The sequence below is a fragment of the Aquarana catesbeiana genome, linkage group LG04 (genome assembly GCF_042186555.1).
Source record: "Aquarana catesbeiana isolate 2022-GZ linkage group LG04, ASM4218655v1, whole genome shotgun sequence".
In the NCBI taxonomy this organism is placed as follows: Eukaryota; Metazoa; Chordata; class Amphibia; order Anura; family Ranidae; genus Aquarana; species Aquarana catesbeiana.
In genome coordinates, this window is record NC_133327.1 from 291,592,506 (window position 1) to 291,610,087 (window position 17,582).

At 43.3% G+C, this 17,582-nt stretch overlaps 1 protein-coding gene across 1 annotated transcript in view; it reads left to right on the forward strand.

Annotated features, from left to right (window-relative positions):
• The window catches only part of HCRTR2 (hypocretin receptor 2), a 212,702-nt gene extending 198,946 nt beyond the window's left edge, over nucleotides 1–13,756 (forward strand). The window contains exons 6-7 of the mRNA XM_073629116.1: nucleotides 7,509–7,630; nucleotides 12,794–13,756. Of these exons, the coding sequence (XP_073485217.1) occupies nucleotides 7,509–7,630; nucleotides 12,794–13,020 (349 nt within the window). The 3' untranslated portion in view covers nucleotides 13,021–13,756. The remainder of the gene's footprint in view (nucleotides 1–7,508; nucleotides 7,631–12,793) is intronic.
• The last annotated feature ends 3,826 nt before the right edge of the window (nucleotides 13,757–17,582 follow it).

The window sequence follows — 17,582 nt, forward strand, 5'->3', positions numbered from 1 at the left end:
GCTCGGGGGGGTGCAGAGCGCCACTTCCCTAAAATGAGTTTGCAACCTCCCTGAGATTAATTTTTGCAGGTTGGGATGTCTGCCTTTATACACCTTAAATTACTAGTTGTGCTTTGAGTGCCATTAATAACCACACACCAAACACAGAAGCAAACACACATTTTGCCATGTGAAAAAACGAGTGGCAAATGCTGCAAAACACACAGTAAAAAACATGCAACCCACAAAACGCCCAACTGTCCCATTAACCACATATTGTGCAACCCATTTAAATCAACAGGTTGCCCTATGCGTGTCACAGGAAAAACGAGCCTCAAAACGATCGCTCTCACTGTGATAGATGTGAATGGGGCCTGCCATTCAGAAATGCACTGCACCAAAAAATCACAGTAAAAAAGTTTCTGAAGCTTCTTTGGGAGTGATTGCTGTGTGTAGGGCAGCCCATTCAGGTGGATGGGCTGCCCTATGTGTGATGAGTGAAAATGCTCCAAAACACTCTCCCTCACAAAAAACAAACAAAATGCATGTGGGAATGCAAGCTGAGTGAGTGTTTCTGTCCACTCCCTCCTATGTACTTATATAAAGATGGCCATACACTATGCAATCTGACATTTTTACACTTTTTTTAACTTTTTTCTTAGTAAACTTTTCTTTTTTCATTCCCATAGGGGACAAAAGGTCTTTTATGTGATGCATTTTTGGTGACGGGTTCTCTTTCTGTTTCAAAAATGTTTTATTAGGTTTCCTCATATGTGCCTTCTGGAATGCCCACTCATTCTCTAACAAGCTCGCCTCTGTCAGTGACCTTTTCCTCTCCAACTCTTTCAACCTATTTGCTTTTACTGAAACCTGACTACAAAAATGGGACTCTGCCTCTCCTGCGGCCCTCCTTAATGGTGGCCTCCACTGGACTCACTCACCCAGACCCAGTGGATGAAAATTAAGTTGAACTTCTCCTTTCCCACAAATCACCTTTCAGGTTCTGCCTACACCTCCCTCATTGTCCCTTTGCTCTTTGAAAGCACACTGTATTCATATTTTTTTCTTCAGTATCCCTTTAAATGCAGTGATTTATCAGCCTCCTGAATACACTATCTCCAACCAGCAAAATATTACCTGTAGAAACCTTCACAACCTCCATCCCCCCCTTCTTCATTCTGCTACTGACAGCCTTTATGAAACAAATAGCACCCCTGTCCTGCCCAGATCTTGTCTTCTTTGTACAACAATTTACTCTCATTCTCCCTGAACACACTTGCTCCCCTCTCTATGTGAAGAACCAGGCCCAGGCCATTACTACCCTGGCAAACAGACATTAGAAATCTCAACAGACACAGCAGTGCCTTTGATTAACTGGTGTAAAATGGATTCCCTGCAAAATGTCACCCTCTACAAATCTGCCTTTCTCAAATATAACTCCTGCCTCTATGCTGCTAAACAAACCTACTTCATCAATCTCATCAAAACCCTCTCATCAGTCCTCATTAACTCTTTTCTACCCTTAAAGCAGAGTTCCAAAATGGAACTTCCGCTTTAAGGGAAGGTGACCCCCTGACATGCCACATTTGGCATGTCACTTTTTTGGGGGGGGGGTGGATACCCTCTTTTTAGAGGGTTCCAGCTCCAACTTCCTCCCAGCGCACAAGGCGCCGGAAGGGAGATCACCTCTCCCCCCTTTCTCTCGGCAATCATCTGGGACACGTCACAGGTTCCAGATGATTGCCCAGCCAGTCACGGCGAGCCGCGCGCATGCACAGTGGGTGCCCGATTGTGAAGCCATAGCCGGGCGCCCACAGTGACAATGCCGGCGCCGTAGAGAGGAGGGGGAGATGAGGTAAGTTTCTGATTATTAAAAGTCAGCAGCTGCAGTATTTGTAGCTGCTGACTTTTAATTTTTTTTTTTTAAGCGGAACTCCGCTTTAATATCTATTTCACCCACCACTGCCTTCACCTACTAATTTACTTACTACCCAGGAGATTGCCAATCATTAAAAAAAAAATTGACACAATTCATGATGAGATCCTCATAATGAGATCCAGCTTTCTCCTCCAACAAACATACCAGGTCCATCTCCACACTCAATACTTTCAAACTTCAATCCTGTTACCCCTGGGGAAGTTGCTAAACTCTTGCTCTGTTCTATACACTCTAACTTACATCTTCAGTCTCCCACTCTCCACTGATATGTTTTTCTTCCCTCTTAAACATTTAAACATGCACTGGTTAACCCATTCTTAAAAAACCTTCACCGGACTCCACCTGTTTGAACCACTTAAGACCCATCCATCTACTCTTATTTGCCTCCAAACTTTTTGAGTGCCTTGTCTACAACCGAATGAGTTGCTACCCCACTAATAACAACCTTCTTGATCTCCTGCAGGCTGGATTCCACCCAAAACAATCTACTGATACTGAGCTACTGAAACTCACTATTGACTTACTAACTGCTAAATCCAATAGCCGCTATTCTATACTTATACTCCTAGACCTTTCTGCTGCCTTTGATGTTTACCTATCTTGTCGTACCTTCAGTGTCACCTCCATCAACTCCTCTCCTCTTTGTCTTTCTGCAGGAGTACCCAAAAGCTCTGTCCTTAGGTTCCTTCTATTCTTTCTCTACACTTATTGCCTGGGGCAGTTGATAACCTCCCAAAGGTTGTAATCCCGTATAATAGTAATAATAAAAATAGGGCTCTGAATTCTGTATTAGCAATTTTCCAATCTACAGTTGAAAGGTTAGAGGAATCCAGTCAAGAGAAATATTTTAAACATGGAGAAAAAAAGGGGAGACCTGGATTTTGTTAATAATATTTAACTATTTTTAAACTGTTTTATATATATAATTAAACTGTTTCTGTGTATTGCTCTCACTTTTGTTACCCCTATGCATATAATTCTAAAGAAAAAATTTGCGCTAGGTGTGCAAAAAATTATTATTATGTGCGTATAACAACCTGTGAAAGAATATCCTGCAGCTATACACTATAACCTTGATAAGGGGCACCACAAAATAAGTATAAAAAGAAGTGCAGCGCTGGATATATAAAACACAAAAATTGGTAATATTAAATAGATATATGCTATACGTGATCCGAACAAATAGTGCAAAAATCATATGATTTGTCCATACATGATCAAACAAATTAGATGAAAGTGCTTCACTGTAGGGATATGTGCGTGGTTCCCACCACCGCAAACGCCTATCCTAATCAAATTTAAGGTGCATCAACAAACATAAAGTGTCCATAAAAAGTATGAAGTGACTTTGCTGTATGAGTAAATCTGTGACTTCCACCGTGATGAATGCCCATCACCTTGAAGAGATTAAAGGCTTACCAGACGGCCTCTAATCAGAGGCATGATAACATCAATTTGGGGTGTTGTCTTCTCAACGAATGGGTCTCTTCTGGGATGGTGGATGCGTGTCAGCAGACGGTCACCATAAGCCTCCAAATAGCGGTCCAGTCGGGAGAGGTCACTCCCAGCGATAATAAAATATCCTTTCAGCTCAGTCAAATCTCGAGAAGGTAAAGACTCCTCATTTCTTTCATGTAGTTCTGTGTCTTCTTGGCTTTCCTTGGATATCTTCTGTAGCCTGTGTTGCTTGCATGATGACCCCCGCCTCGTCCTCTTTTTCCTCTTTGATCTGGTGGCTGTGTTGATGTTTGAGGATTTATTGCAAGGTTGCTGTAATGGCTCCTCTCTGGAAAAAAAAACAGCTGACTGAACCTCTTGAGGAGACAGGAGACTTACCGTCTGGTAAGCCTTTAATCTCTTCAAGGTGATGGGTAGGGATGAGCCGAACACCCCCCTGTTCGGTTCGCACCAGAACATGCGAACAGGAAAAAAGTTCGTTCGAACACGCGAACACTGTTAAAGTCTATGGGACACGAACATGAATAATCAAAAGTGCTAATTTTAAAGGCTTATATGCAAGTTATTGTCATAAAAAGTGTTTGGGGACCTGGGTCCTGCCCCAGGGGACATGGATCAATGTAAAAAAAGTTTTAAAAAGGGCCGTTTTTTCAGGAGCAGTGATTTTAATAATGCTAAGTCAAACAATAAAAGTGTAATATCCCTTTGAATTTCTTAGCTGGGGGGTGTCTATAGTATGCCTGTAAAGGGGCGCATGTTTCCTGTGTTTAGAACAGTCTGACAGCAAAATGACATTTGGAAGGAAAAAAGCCATTTAAAACTACTCGCGGCTATTGCATTGCCGGTCCGACAATACACATAGAAGTTCATTGATAAAAATGGCATGGGAATTCCCCACAGGGGAACCCCGAACCAAAATTTAAAAAAAAAATGACGTGGGGGTCCCCCTAAATTCCATACCAGGCCCTTCAGATCTGGTATGGATATTAAGGGGAACCCCGGCCAAAAAAAAAAAAAAAAAATGACGTGGGGGTCCCCCTAAATTCCATACCAGACCCTTCAGGTCTGGTACGGATTTTAAGGAGAACCCCGCGGCAAAAAAAAAACAAAAACGGCGTGGGGTCCCCCCAAAAATCCCTTATCCGAGCACGCAACCTGGCAGGCCGCAGGAAAAGAGGGGGGGACGAGAGAGCGCCCCCCCTCCTGAACCGTACCAGGCCACATGCCCTCAACATTGGGAGGGTGCTTTGGGGTAGCCCCCCAAAACACCTTGTTCCCATGTTGATGAGGACAAGGGCCTCATCCCCACAACCCTGGCCGGTGGTTGTGGGGGTCTACGGGCGGGGGGCTTATTGGACTCTGGAAGCCCCCTTTAACAAGGGGACCCCCAGATCCCAGCCCCCCCAGTGTGAAACGGTAAGGAGGTACAAAAGTACCCCTACCATTTCACTAAAAAACTGTCAAAGATGTTAAAAATTACAAGAGACAGTTTTTGACAATTCCTTTATTTAAATGCTTCTTCTTTCTTCTATCTTCCTTCATCTTCTTCTTCTTCTGGTTCTTCTGGTTCTTCGGTGTTCTCGTCCAGCATCTCCTCCGTGGCGTCTTTTATCTTCTTTTCCTCAGGCCGCTCCGCACCCATGGCATGGGGGGAGGCTCCCGCTCTTCTCTTCATCTTCTTCTCTTCTTCATCTTCTTCTTCATCTTCTTCTCTTCTTTATTTTCTTCTCCGGGCCGCTCCGCATCCATGCTGGCATGGAGGGAGGCTCCCGCTGTGTGACGGTGTCTCCTCGTCTGACGGTTCTTAAATAACGGGGGCGGGGCCACCCGGTGACCACGCCCCCCTCTGATGCACAGTGACTTGACGGGACTTCCCTGTGACGTCATGGGGAATGCCACAGGGAAGTCCCATCATGTCCCGTGCATCAGACGGTCCCCGTTATTTAAGAACCGTCAGACGAGGAGACGCCGTCACACAGCGGGAGCCTCCCACCATGCCAGCATGGATGCGGAGCGGCCCGGAGAAGGAGATGAAGAAGAGAAGAAAAGAAGAAGATGAAGAAGAAGATGAAGAAGAGAAGAAGATGAAGAGAAGAGCGGGAGCCTCCCCCCATGCCATGGGTGCGGAGCGGCCCCGAGGAGAAGAAGATAGAAGACGACGCGGAGGAGATGCTGGACGAGAACGCCAGAGGAAGAACCAGAAGAGCCAGAAGAACCAGAAGAAGAAGAAGAAGAAGAAGAAGAAGAAGAAGATGAAGGAAGATAGAAGAAAGAAGAAACATTTAAATAAAGGAATTGTCAAAAACTGTCTCTTGTCATTTTTAACATTTTTGACAGTTTTTTAGTGAAATGGTAGGGGTACCCTTACCATTTCACACAGGGGGGGGCTGGGATCTGGGGGCTTGTTAAAGGGGGCTTCCAGATTCCGATAAGCCCCCCCCGCAGACCCCCACAACCACCGGCCAGGGTTGTGGGGATGAGGCCCTTGTCCTCATCAACATGGGGACAAGGTGTTTTGGGGGGCTACCCCAAAGCACCCTCCCAATGTTGAGGGCATGTGGCCTGGTACGGTTCAGGAGGAGGGGCGCTCTCTCATCCCCCCCTCTTTTCCTGCAGCCTGCCAGGTTGCGTGCTCGGATAAGGGTCTGGTATGGATTTTAGGGGGACCCCCACGTCATTTTTTTTTTTTAATTTGGCAGGGGTTCCCCTTAATATCCATACCAGACCTGAAGGGCCTGGTATGGAATTTAGGGGGACCCCCACGTCATTTTTTTTTAAAATTTTGGTTCAGGGTTCCCCTGTGGGGAATTCCCATGCCGTTTTTATCAATGAACTTCTATGTGTATTGTTGGACCGGCAATGCAATAGCCGCGAGTAGTTTTAAATGGCTTTTTTCCTTCGAAATGTAATTTTGCTGTCAGACTGTTCTAAACACAGGAAACATGCACCCCTTTACAGGCATACTATAGACACCCCCCAGCTGCGAAATTTAAAGGGATATACACTTTTATTGTTTGACTTTAAGCATTATTAAAATCACTGCTCCTGAAAAAACGTCCGTTTTTAAAACTTTTTTTTGCATTGATCCATGTCCCCTGGGGCAGGACCCAGGTCCCCAAACACTTTTTATGACAATAACTTGCATATAAGCCTTTAAAATTAGCACTTTTGATTTCTCCCATAGACTTTTAAAGGGTGTTCTGCGGCATTCGAATCTGCCGCGAACACCCCAAATTGTTCGCTGTTCGGCGAACTTGCGAACAGCCGATGTTCAAGTCGAACATGAGTTCGACTCGAACTCGAAGCTCATCCCTAGTGATGGGCATTCATCACGGTGGAAGTCACAGATTTACTCATACAGCAAAGTCACTTCATACTTTTTATGGACACTTTATGTTTGTTGATGCACCTTAAATTTGATTAGGATAGGCGTTTGCGGTGGTGGGAACCACGCACATATCCCTACAGTGAAGCACTTTCATCATCTAATTTGTTTGATCGTGTATGGACAAATCATATGATTTTTGCACTATTTGTTCGGATCACGTATAGCATATATCTATTTAATGTGTTGTGTTTTATATATCCAGCGCTGCACTTCTTTTTATACCCCTATGCATATAAACTTGTTACAGGTCCAAAGAACCACTAAAACCAGTTTTCCAGGTAAATCATTGCCAACTACTTGCCTGCAAAGAGGTGGCAAGGAGGTGACACATAAATCCCCTCCTTCTTTGTCAACCTATTTTCCTTGACATAAGACAGAATGAAAATCCTGCACCCTTTTAATGTGGGCTGGTATCAACATAACATAAAGACATATGATAACTTCTTGCCTTTGGGTCCCTAGACTGTATGCCTGGCTTCCCAGTGTCATAGTATTTGGAAAAGGGATATAAATTTTAAAAAATGTTTAAAAATGAGTTAAATGGTATAACTATCAAAGTACTGAATCTAGTTTGGAAATGGTTGAAAAATTGATAGGAAATGCAAAACATCTCAGCCTGGCAAAGAGTAAACTAAAAAGTATTGGCAAATGTGCATGTGTGATTATCCTCCACTATTTTATGCTCAAATACTACTGTAACTGGATAATTTAACACTTAACATTGATGTAATTTTTTATCTGCAGAGTATTTGGAATGTTCGACTACACAAATAACAGAGAGACAGTATATGCGTGGTTTACATTTTCTCATTGGCTGGTGTATGCAAATAGTGCTGCCAATCCAATAATTTACAATTTCCTAAGTGGTAAGAATGTTTTTCTCTCTATTCATTTTTATTTAAGTGTATAAAATGTAATACAGATATTGTCAAAATAGAGAAGATAGAGAATTGCTGATCAGAAGATAAGACAATGGATGATACATTTACATATCAATGTTAAGTTTATTTTATAAATAAAAGAGCAATGTACAAAAGGGCACTGACTGACAGCAAATATAGTAAATACTGACAAAGCACACCTAATATCAGAAATGCTTTTTAAATCAAGTTAAATTCAGCATATATAAAGACACTGTAGGCAAAAAGTACATACAGTACTGTATGTGCTACACTGCATATTTCAGCCATACTGCAGAAAATGCTCACATGTAAGAATAAGCAAAGCTATCCAGGTTCAATTCACAGGGAAGGGGGGTTGTCAAATCCTGCCTGAAACCTGGGAAGTGCAAACTCAGAATTTAACCTCACTGGAATCTGTGAGGAGCAAATCTTGATGCTAAATTATGGCCAGTTACAAGGCTAATAGGCTTTGATATTGTGAAAAAAGGCATTGCCATGGGGGCATTTACCAAAGGAAGAATAAAATAATCATACAATCGTATGATATATGAATCATATAATCATAAAACCAGACTGAGCTTAACCTCAATATGCAAAAATGTAATGTATCACCAAATGAATATATATATATATATATATATATATATATATATATATATATATATATATGTATATATATATATATATATATAAATATATATGGAAGACCCAGCAAAATAGCCTGACCCATGTAACAATTATGGAAAGTAGCTTTAATGAACACCTATAACCTAGAACATACAAAAACCCACTATCTACTGTAACTAATAGAATCATAATTAGCCAATTATTAAAAACTAACCATCGCAGGGAAGTTCTGTGGAACCCCCCCCAAAAAAAAAGGGGGGATCAAAATTGTGCAATTCATCATGTTCATAGATATACATACCCCAGTAGGGAGCACAGTCTATGTAAACTAAGTCACAAAAGTAAAACCTCTCCTCCATATTGATGTTCAAGATTAGATAATTATATGTAACTGAGTGTTATTCAGAATTCCTGGAAAGATACTTTGGCAGGATGTGTTCCGAGACTAACATGTGTCTGGATGTCATTCAAAATTCATTACGGGAATCCTCTATTGGAATATAGAGTGAGACCAACCCACATATAAACAGTGTTAATGGGCCACTACATATGTCTGAATTGCATTTGAAGTATGGGAGGGTGTCCTTTAATGAAATGTGTTGTGTGACAACCCCCATATAAGCAGTGTGGAGTCAGAGTGAATTATGGCACATACAATATATAAAGCATCAAGCATACCTGGAAAATTCCCAAAGTTGCCTATTTCATCATATTTAGTCTTCTTATAGCTTGTAGCATGGCACCCTATCCCCCCCGCCCCTTTGTTGGCAAATAGATCCACATAGGAAAGTTCATCCAACTTTGTAGTATGTAACTCATAGTTACCCAGTGTGGGAGCCATCAGTTTTGATGAAAAGTTTCCAAGACATTTAACACTCAAATAGATTAGTACTTAGCCATCCATGTGGGTCTTGGAAAGTCCATGCTGTTCTTATAGAAAGTGATGGTATATTGGTCCATATCCAGAGGAGCCACGGTTCCTTAAATGGATGGTGCAGATAGGGAAGGATGTATCCCAAAAGCTGTCATCATGGGAGCAAGACTGGAAGTCAGACCGGTTTCGTTGGTCACGCTGGCTGCTTCAGAGGCAAATGTGGTCAGGCTTCCAGCCTTGTTCCCATGGTGACAGCTTTTGGGATACCTCCTCCCCCATCTCCTTCATCCATTTATAGTAAGGGACCATGGCTCCCCTGGATGTGGACCTATAGAACATCACTTTCTATAAGAACAGCTTGGACTTTCCAAGACCCACATGGATGGCTAGGAACTAATCTATCTATTTGAGTGTTATATGGCTTGGAAACTTTTCCTGATCAAAACTGATGGCTATCACACTGGGCAACTATGGGTTACATACTACACAGTTGGATGAACTTTCCTATGTGGATCTAGTTGCCAACAAAGGGAGAGTATAAGGTGCCACGCTACAAGCTATATGAAGACTTTATGTGATTATATGGGCACCTATCACTGGGAGTTTTCCAGTTTTGCTTGATGCTTGATATATGTGCCATAATTCACTCTGGCTCCACGCTGCTTATATGGGGGTTGGTCTCACAACATATTTCATTAAATGACACCCTTACAAACTTCAAATGCTATTCAGCGACATGTAGTGGCCCATCAACACCGTTTATATGTGAGCTGGTCTCACTCTATATTCCATTAGAGGATCCCTAAATTAACTTTTAATGACATCCAGCCACATGTTGGTCCCAGAACACATCCTGCCAGAGGATCTTTGCAGGAATTCTGAATAACATTCAGTTACATATAATTATCGAATCTTGACCCTGGCTTTAATTTTGTGACTTAGTTTAGGTAGACTGTGCGCCCTACTGGGGTATACCTACCTATGAACGTTTTGAATTGGGGGGGTGTTCACACAATTTCTCTGCAGCTGCCATGTAAGGATTTTTAAAAGGAAAAGTACAGCCAAAGCTTGTTTGGCTGTACTTTTCCTGTGAAACACAGGAGTGCAGCTCACTCGTTTTCAGCTGACAGTGCACTGAAGCCCGCTGTCACCTGCATTACAGAGCCAGTCCAGGGTCGGGCAAGATCATGACAATAAAGTCTGGATCTGCAAACATGCTTGGACTGGCACCCAGCTCAGCCTCTCAGCGAGCTGCTGAGAGCCTGAGCTGGCCCTTCCCGTCCCCTCCACAGCCCCATGCTCCAACGAGTGCGGGGGCAGAGCAGAGTGCTGGTGACTGACAGTCTTGCTCGGTTCTCACCGCTCCCTGAGCAGAGAGCTGGTGACTGACCGTCACCAGCTCTCTGCTTAGGGAGCGGTGAGAACCAAGCGATCTGTGTTGTTTGATCGCAGGGTTCTCAGTGTTAGAACCAGTGGGGGAATGATGCAGCATCAGTAATATATAAATCTGCAAAAAAAAGTCTATACTTCTCTTTTAATAATTGGCTAATTACATTTTTATTAGTTAGTGGGTTTTTGTATGTTCTAGGTTATAAATGTTAAATAAAGTTATTTTCCTTAATTGTTACATGTGTCAGGCTATTTTTCTGAGTCTCTTACATATACTATATATATCCATGTAGGGATACATTGCACTTTTGCATATTAAGGTTGAGCTCAGTCTGTTTTTTTTGATGATTTTCTTCTTCCTTCATGTATGTATGCATTGACAGGTCCCTCATAATTTCATTTAATATTTTTTTTCTTCTGTCTTGAGGACACATTTTATTTGTTCCTTTTCGATATGGACATTTACCACAGCAAAGAAAAATAAAAAATTACCTGAAGCTGAACCTTATTCCTCCTAGACGCCAGTATTGTCTGTGGGCTCCCTACAGCAGACAAGTGCTTGACACGTTGGGTATCTATTTATTTAGAACATCCTCATCTATTAAATGTTCTATTATTTATATTGGATTAACAGAGGTATATTTTTACTGAACATTTACACTTCAAAAACTCTATATATAACGTGGCATAAAAAAATTGCAAATACCATATTCTTTGGCAAGCTCTCTGCTTTCAGAAAATATATACTCTTTGGCAAAGGTGTTACCAAAACCTTCAGGGTCCCTGTGCAAGAAACCACGAAGGACCCCCCTGACCCCCAGCCGAGTGCCCCCCCGATAGTTGCAGAATGCCAGGGCCTAGTCACAAGTGCAACCTTTGTGACCCTGGTAGTTCCCCCACTGATGTCTGCATTTTTTATTTTATTTTATTTTTTTTTTCCCTATTTTTTATTTTTATTTATTTTACAATTATTTTTTTTATTATTTTTGATTTTTTTTTATGAGCCCCATTTGGGGGCTTTGGTGAAATATTAGGGTTCTAAACAGACTTACAAACTAAAGCATAGTAAACACTGTTTATTATTCTTCTTCGTTATGAATGAACAGAGTCAGTTCTGGTACGGATCACTGACTTTATTCATTAAGAAAATGAAGGGGCCCCTTCCCAGCTCTCCATCCTGACAGATCCCCCGCAGCACTGCATGGGATGTGGGGGAGTACACAGGAGCTTGGGGCACTAGGAGGTGGATAGGAGCGGCTGTGGGGTAGCATGTAGAGGAACATTCCCTTCCATTTTCCTCCTGCAGCCACTGAAAGGCTGCAGGAGGAAAATGGAGGGGATTGTTTACTCTATATGTCGCTCCTCCTATCCAGGTGTGCAGAGGGCCGAACGGGCCCTCTGGAGCATGGGACTGGGTTGCAATTGCGACCCCTGAACATACGCCTCTGCTGGAGGGGGCGGGAAGAATGGCAGTGCTGGGGGGTATGGGATGAGTGGCAATGCTGGGGGGAGGGATGGGATGAGTGGCAGCACTGCTGGGGGGGTGAGTGCCAGTGATGGGGGATGGGATGAGTGGCTGTGCTGGTGGGGGGATAGGATAAGTAGCAGTGCTGGGGAAATGGAGCGAATGGCAGTGCTAAGGGGGATGGAATCAGCGGTCGTGGTCAGGATTGGGTTCAGTGGCAGTGTTGCATGTCGGGATCAGTGACACTTATTTGCTTTCAGTGTCCACTTGGTTCCCCATGTAATGCTCCTTTTATCAGGGCTCTCCCTGCTCCATGTGTCTCCACTGACATAGATGGAGTCTCTTCACACAGTGGCTGCAACCTTTGCTAGCTCCCCCCCACCTTCACTGTACTGGGTAAGCTGAGTCTCTTCTAGGTGGACCCAATGGAGAGACTGTGCAGTGGGTGTACCATCTCCCCTGTCTCTACCCGGGCAACTAGGGAAAACACAGTAGCAGAACACAAAGGCCGCAAGTGCGACCTTTGCAACCATGGTTGTTCAGCCGCTGCTCTTTGGAATTATAACTAATCTTCAGACCTAAAATTATAAATTTAATATATGCAAAAATGCAAAAATAGCAGTGAAAAGGCCAGTCCCTAAATGCTTGACGACGTAAACGCAGGTTCACTACAGGAACTGGAAATGACTCCTTCAGTTAATCATAACTACCCATTTATGGGACCTGAATTGCTCAGTAATAAAAATATTTAAGATTTTTTTTTTCTTGGCAGGTAAATTTAGGGAGGAATTCAAAGCAGCTTTTTCTTGCTGTTGCCTTGGTGTCCAAAAACCTCAAGATGATCACCTCATTCGGGGAAGAGCCAGCACTGAAAGCAGAAAATCACTGACTACACAAATCAGCAACTTTGATAATGTTTCAAGAATCTCAGAAAATGTTGTTCTAACTAATCTGAGCACTATGAACCCAAATGGTTCCGCAGCAGTTAACAACTGGTAAAGAAACTGCAAGAAAGACGAATATACATACAATTCAGCTGTGTAACAAAATACATTTTTTACATTACTGCTCAGCACTTTGTTTTTTGCTCATTTATATGTTCTGGTTTATCCAAGGCAGAGCCATGATCAGGCACATTGCCAAAGCAAATGCTTTATCATTGTAATTTAACAATGTTATGACAAGCCATACATTTGGAGTACAAAGGTGGCGTGGTGGATGAAAGCTTTCTAAAAAAACAAAAACTCTACAGTATTTAGGTATTTTGTAAAAGTGAAGGAAAATAAAAACATGACGTTTTGTCCAGGAACAACAAGACTCCATATTAACATATCTACAGTAGGAACCAGCAGCTGTTTTTTTGATGACTTGCTGTGGTTTCACTTTTCTTTAAATTTTTTTATTTGAATACCTCATCTGTATTTTTACCATATATACATTCTCTAAATTATTTTGATTAACATTCATTTTTGTTTGATTTTTTTTTTATTTTTTTGTTTTGTTTTTTCCACAACGAGATGCAACCAGTTTGGTGAACAGTATAGTTTTTTTTTTTTCTTGCATATACTGCCTATTCAAAATATTCAGCTGTGTGTAAGAATCAAAGGATATCCCATCTTTGTGCTGCATTTTGAGTTGGAATATGCACTTTGATAATTGCATATACACTATATTGTCAAAAGTATTTGGGCGCCTGTCTTTACATGAAATTTAATGGCATCCCAGTCTTAGTCCGTAGGGTTCAATATTGAGTTGGTCCACCCTTTGCAGCTATAACAGCTTCAACTCTTGTGGGAAGGCTGTCCACAAGGTTTAAGAGTGTGTCTATGGGAATGACCATTCTTCCAGAAGCGTATTTGTAAGGTCAGGCACTGATGTTGGATGAGAAGGCCTGGCTCACAGTCTCCGCTCTAATTCTTCCCAAAGATGTTCTATTGGGTTGAGGTCAGGACTCTGTGCAGGCCAGTCTAGTTCCTCCACCCCAAACTCGCTCATCCATGTCTTTATGGACCTTGCTTTGTGCACTGGTTGGAAGGGGCCATTTCCAAACTGTTCCCACAAAGTTGGGAGCATGAAATTGTCTAAAATGTCTTGGTATGTTGATGTCTTAAGACTTCCCTTCACTGGAATTAAGGGACCAAGCCCAAGCCCTGAAAAACAACCCCACGCCATAATCCCCCCTCCACCAAATGATTTGGACCAGTGCACAAAGCAAAGTCCATAAAGACATGGATGAGCGAGTTTTGGGATGGAGGAACTTGATTGGCCTGCACAGAGTCCTGACCTCAACCTGATAGAACACCTTTGGAATGTATTAGAGCGGAGACTGTAAGCCAGGCCTTCTCATCCACATCAGTGCTTGACCTCACAAATGTGCTTCTGGAAGAATGGTCAAACATTCCCATAGACACACTCCTAAACCTTGTGGACAGCCTTCCCAGAAGAGTTGAAGCTGTTATAGCTGCAAAGGGTGGGCCAACTCAATATTGAACCCTTCAGACTTAGACTGGGATGCAATTATAGTTCATGCGCATGTAAAGTCAAGCGTCCCAATACCTTTGACAATATAGTGTATATCTAGAAGAAATCAATACTATAGAGGATTTATTGCTAGCATTTGCAAATAGATGTTAAAATATCTTATTAAAGAATGTATAGCTACTCTGTTAAAGCTGCTAGAGCTCTATGCTCCCGGAGGTCTTCTTGCCACCAGCATCCCCGGCTCAGTAAGAAAGGAAGAGTGGGATCCAGTAGCAAGGAGTCAAATAGAATGTGCTGCAGGACACTTGCACTGGCAGTGAATGAGCCAACAATGGTCCTGCATTGTCCAGTCAACAATCTGGGATGTCATTTGACCCAGTGTATATGAAAAACTGTAAATGTTGGAAATCAAACTATTTTGTCTGACAGTGGTGCATGAATCACAAAACTGGCTTTACAGAATTAAAACCCAACTCGGGGAGAGTAGAGAATTATCTCTTGCAGTGGGGTTGTGCTCTAACTGCAAGGGTTATTTGCATGTTTAGTGTAGTGGAGAGTAAGGCTGGGTTCACACTAATGCGACTTGGATGTGGGTTTCCCTGCATCTAATTTGCATGACAGGAGAGTGGCTCTCAATGGAGCTGGTTCACACACTTCTTTGGTGGCCGCGGAGTGGATTGCACAAGAGCACTGTGTGTCTTTGGCTCCATTTCAGGTCCGAATTCAGGCAAAAATTTGAGCCTGATTCTTCCCTGAAACGGAGAACTGGGATGCACTGGACTGACCCACGGTGCAGGGGCGGATCCAGAGTCTAGTCTCGGGAGGGGCAATGCCAGAAAATACCTTTTTTTGCGGGCAATTTATAGGGGAAACGGCTGGTGTTGGCGCTTCAATCATCACGGCACTATGGTTATTATTGTGTCAGGATGATTGAAGCGCATTATTCCTATTCTTACATTGTAATATAAAATGAAATAGTTCAACTCACCATAATGCAGAATCAGTGGGAGCCCTGAGTGTGTCACTCTCCACGTCGCCTGCCACCAAAAGCGGATTGTCACTTGCCACATCACCTGCTACACGTTGCGGATTGTCACTTGCCACGTCACCTGCCACATGTTGTAAATTGTCACTTGCCACGACACCTGTCACCAGATGAGGATTGTCACTTGCCACGTCACCTGCCACATGCTGCGAATTGTCACGTCACCTGTTACACGTTGCGGATTGTCACTTGCCACTTCACCTGCCACCAAATGCGGATTGTCACTTGCCACATCACCTGTCACCAGATGCAGATTGTCACTTGCCACGTCACCTGCCACACATTGTGAATTGTCACTTGCCACGTCACCTGTCACCAGAACCAGATGCGGATTGTCACTTGCCATGTCACCTGCCACACATTGTGAATTGTCACTTGCCATGTCACCTGCCATACGTTGTGGATTGTCACTTGCCACGTCACCTGCTACATGTTGTGGATTGTCACTTGCCACGTCACCTGCCACACGTTGCGGATTGTCACTTGCCACGTCACCTACCACACATTGCGGATTGTCACTTGCCACGTCACCTGCCACACATTGCGGATTGTTACTTGCCATGTCGCCTGTCACCAGATGCGGATTGTCACTTGCCATGTCGCCTGTCACCAGATGTGGATTGTCACCTGCCGTGTCACTTTCCTGCTAAGGTGGTCTCTTGCTATGTCCCAGAATTAGGCAGCAGAGAGATGATGTAATCTCTCTGCTGCCCACAGCTGTCTTCACAGTGAGGGCAGAACTGAAGGGGTGCAGGGAGGGCGTAGGGTGGTGAGAGATGATGTCATCTCTCTGCTCCCTTGCTTGCCGGCTTCCTGATTGGCCAGCAGCCCACTCACAGGCACACACAGAGCCGCCCAGCTACCCCCCTCTCTCACCCGCCCACTCACCGACCTAGCCACCCGCACTGTCACCTACGGCGGAGCCGCCCACACTGTCACTAGGAAGAGCCGCCCGCATTGTCACCCGCAGCAGAGCCGTCCACACTGTCACTCGCGGCGGAGCCACCTGCACTGTCACTTGCGGTGGAGCCGCCACCGCCCGCACTGTCTGTCACCCGCATTCTCGGAGGGGGCAATTGCCCCGTTGCCCCCCCCTGGATCCGCCCCTGTCACGGTGTCATCACTTCCAATGCAGGGCTATGGACCCTACACTAGTCTTGGTAACATAAGGACTTTTGACTGCTGGGGCATGGAGTAGAAGACATTAAGGGGACTGGTCTAGTAAAGTGGAGGAACAGTGGCTTAGGCAAGTAAGTCTACTTTAACAAGTCCCCTAGACCTGAATGAACAATTCCCCCTGCAGTGCAGGCACAGCCTCACCACAAGGGATCATTTTCAAGTTTTCCAGACTTTAAAAGTAATTTCACAGACAAAAAAGCTCCCATATATGTATTTCAACTGTGTATTTAGCTACTTTTTTGGAATTTAGTTTTCAGTGTATGAACACTTATCTGCATTGTCATCACATGGTGGCAGTTTATTTAAATGAGCTGTAAATGCTTTACAGCAAACCACAGAGATAAAAAGTAAATGCTGTAGTCTAGTTCATACAGACTCATACTAGGAGCAAATAAAATGTTATTTCAGGATGTTTCTTAAGATCTCTAAAGTTAATAGAGGTTTTGCATGCTAGAGTACAATGTACGCCTACTGGTAAATTGCCTTCTAGGTGTTTGGGTTATCAAAACAAAATTATGCAAACAATTGCCATTGAGAACTTTTTCCTAAAGGCGTTAAATGAACAAAACGTGAAAACACTACAGTGGCTAGCGAAAAGATATAATTTTGCCTAAGGCTTTACTTTAATTATTGTAGTTTGTTTTAACACTGTTTGCTCAACGTTGCACACCTGTCAGTGACTGGGTTCACATTTGCTGCTTTTACGACAGGTAGTTTATTAACTCATGGCTGCAGTAAGCAGTGCATGCAACCTTTTTATTTTATATTGTATTTTAATTTGCCAACAGAGCAACCCCCCCCCCCCCCGTCTATGTGTCCAGCATAAAGTGTTTGTGTGCATGTATGATATTATGAT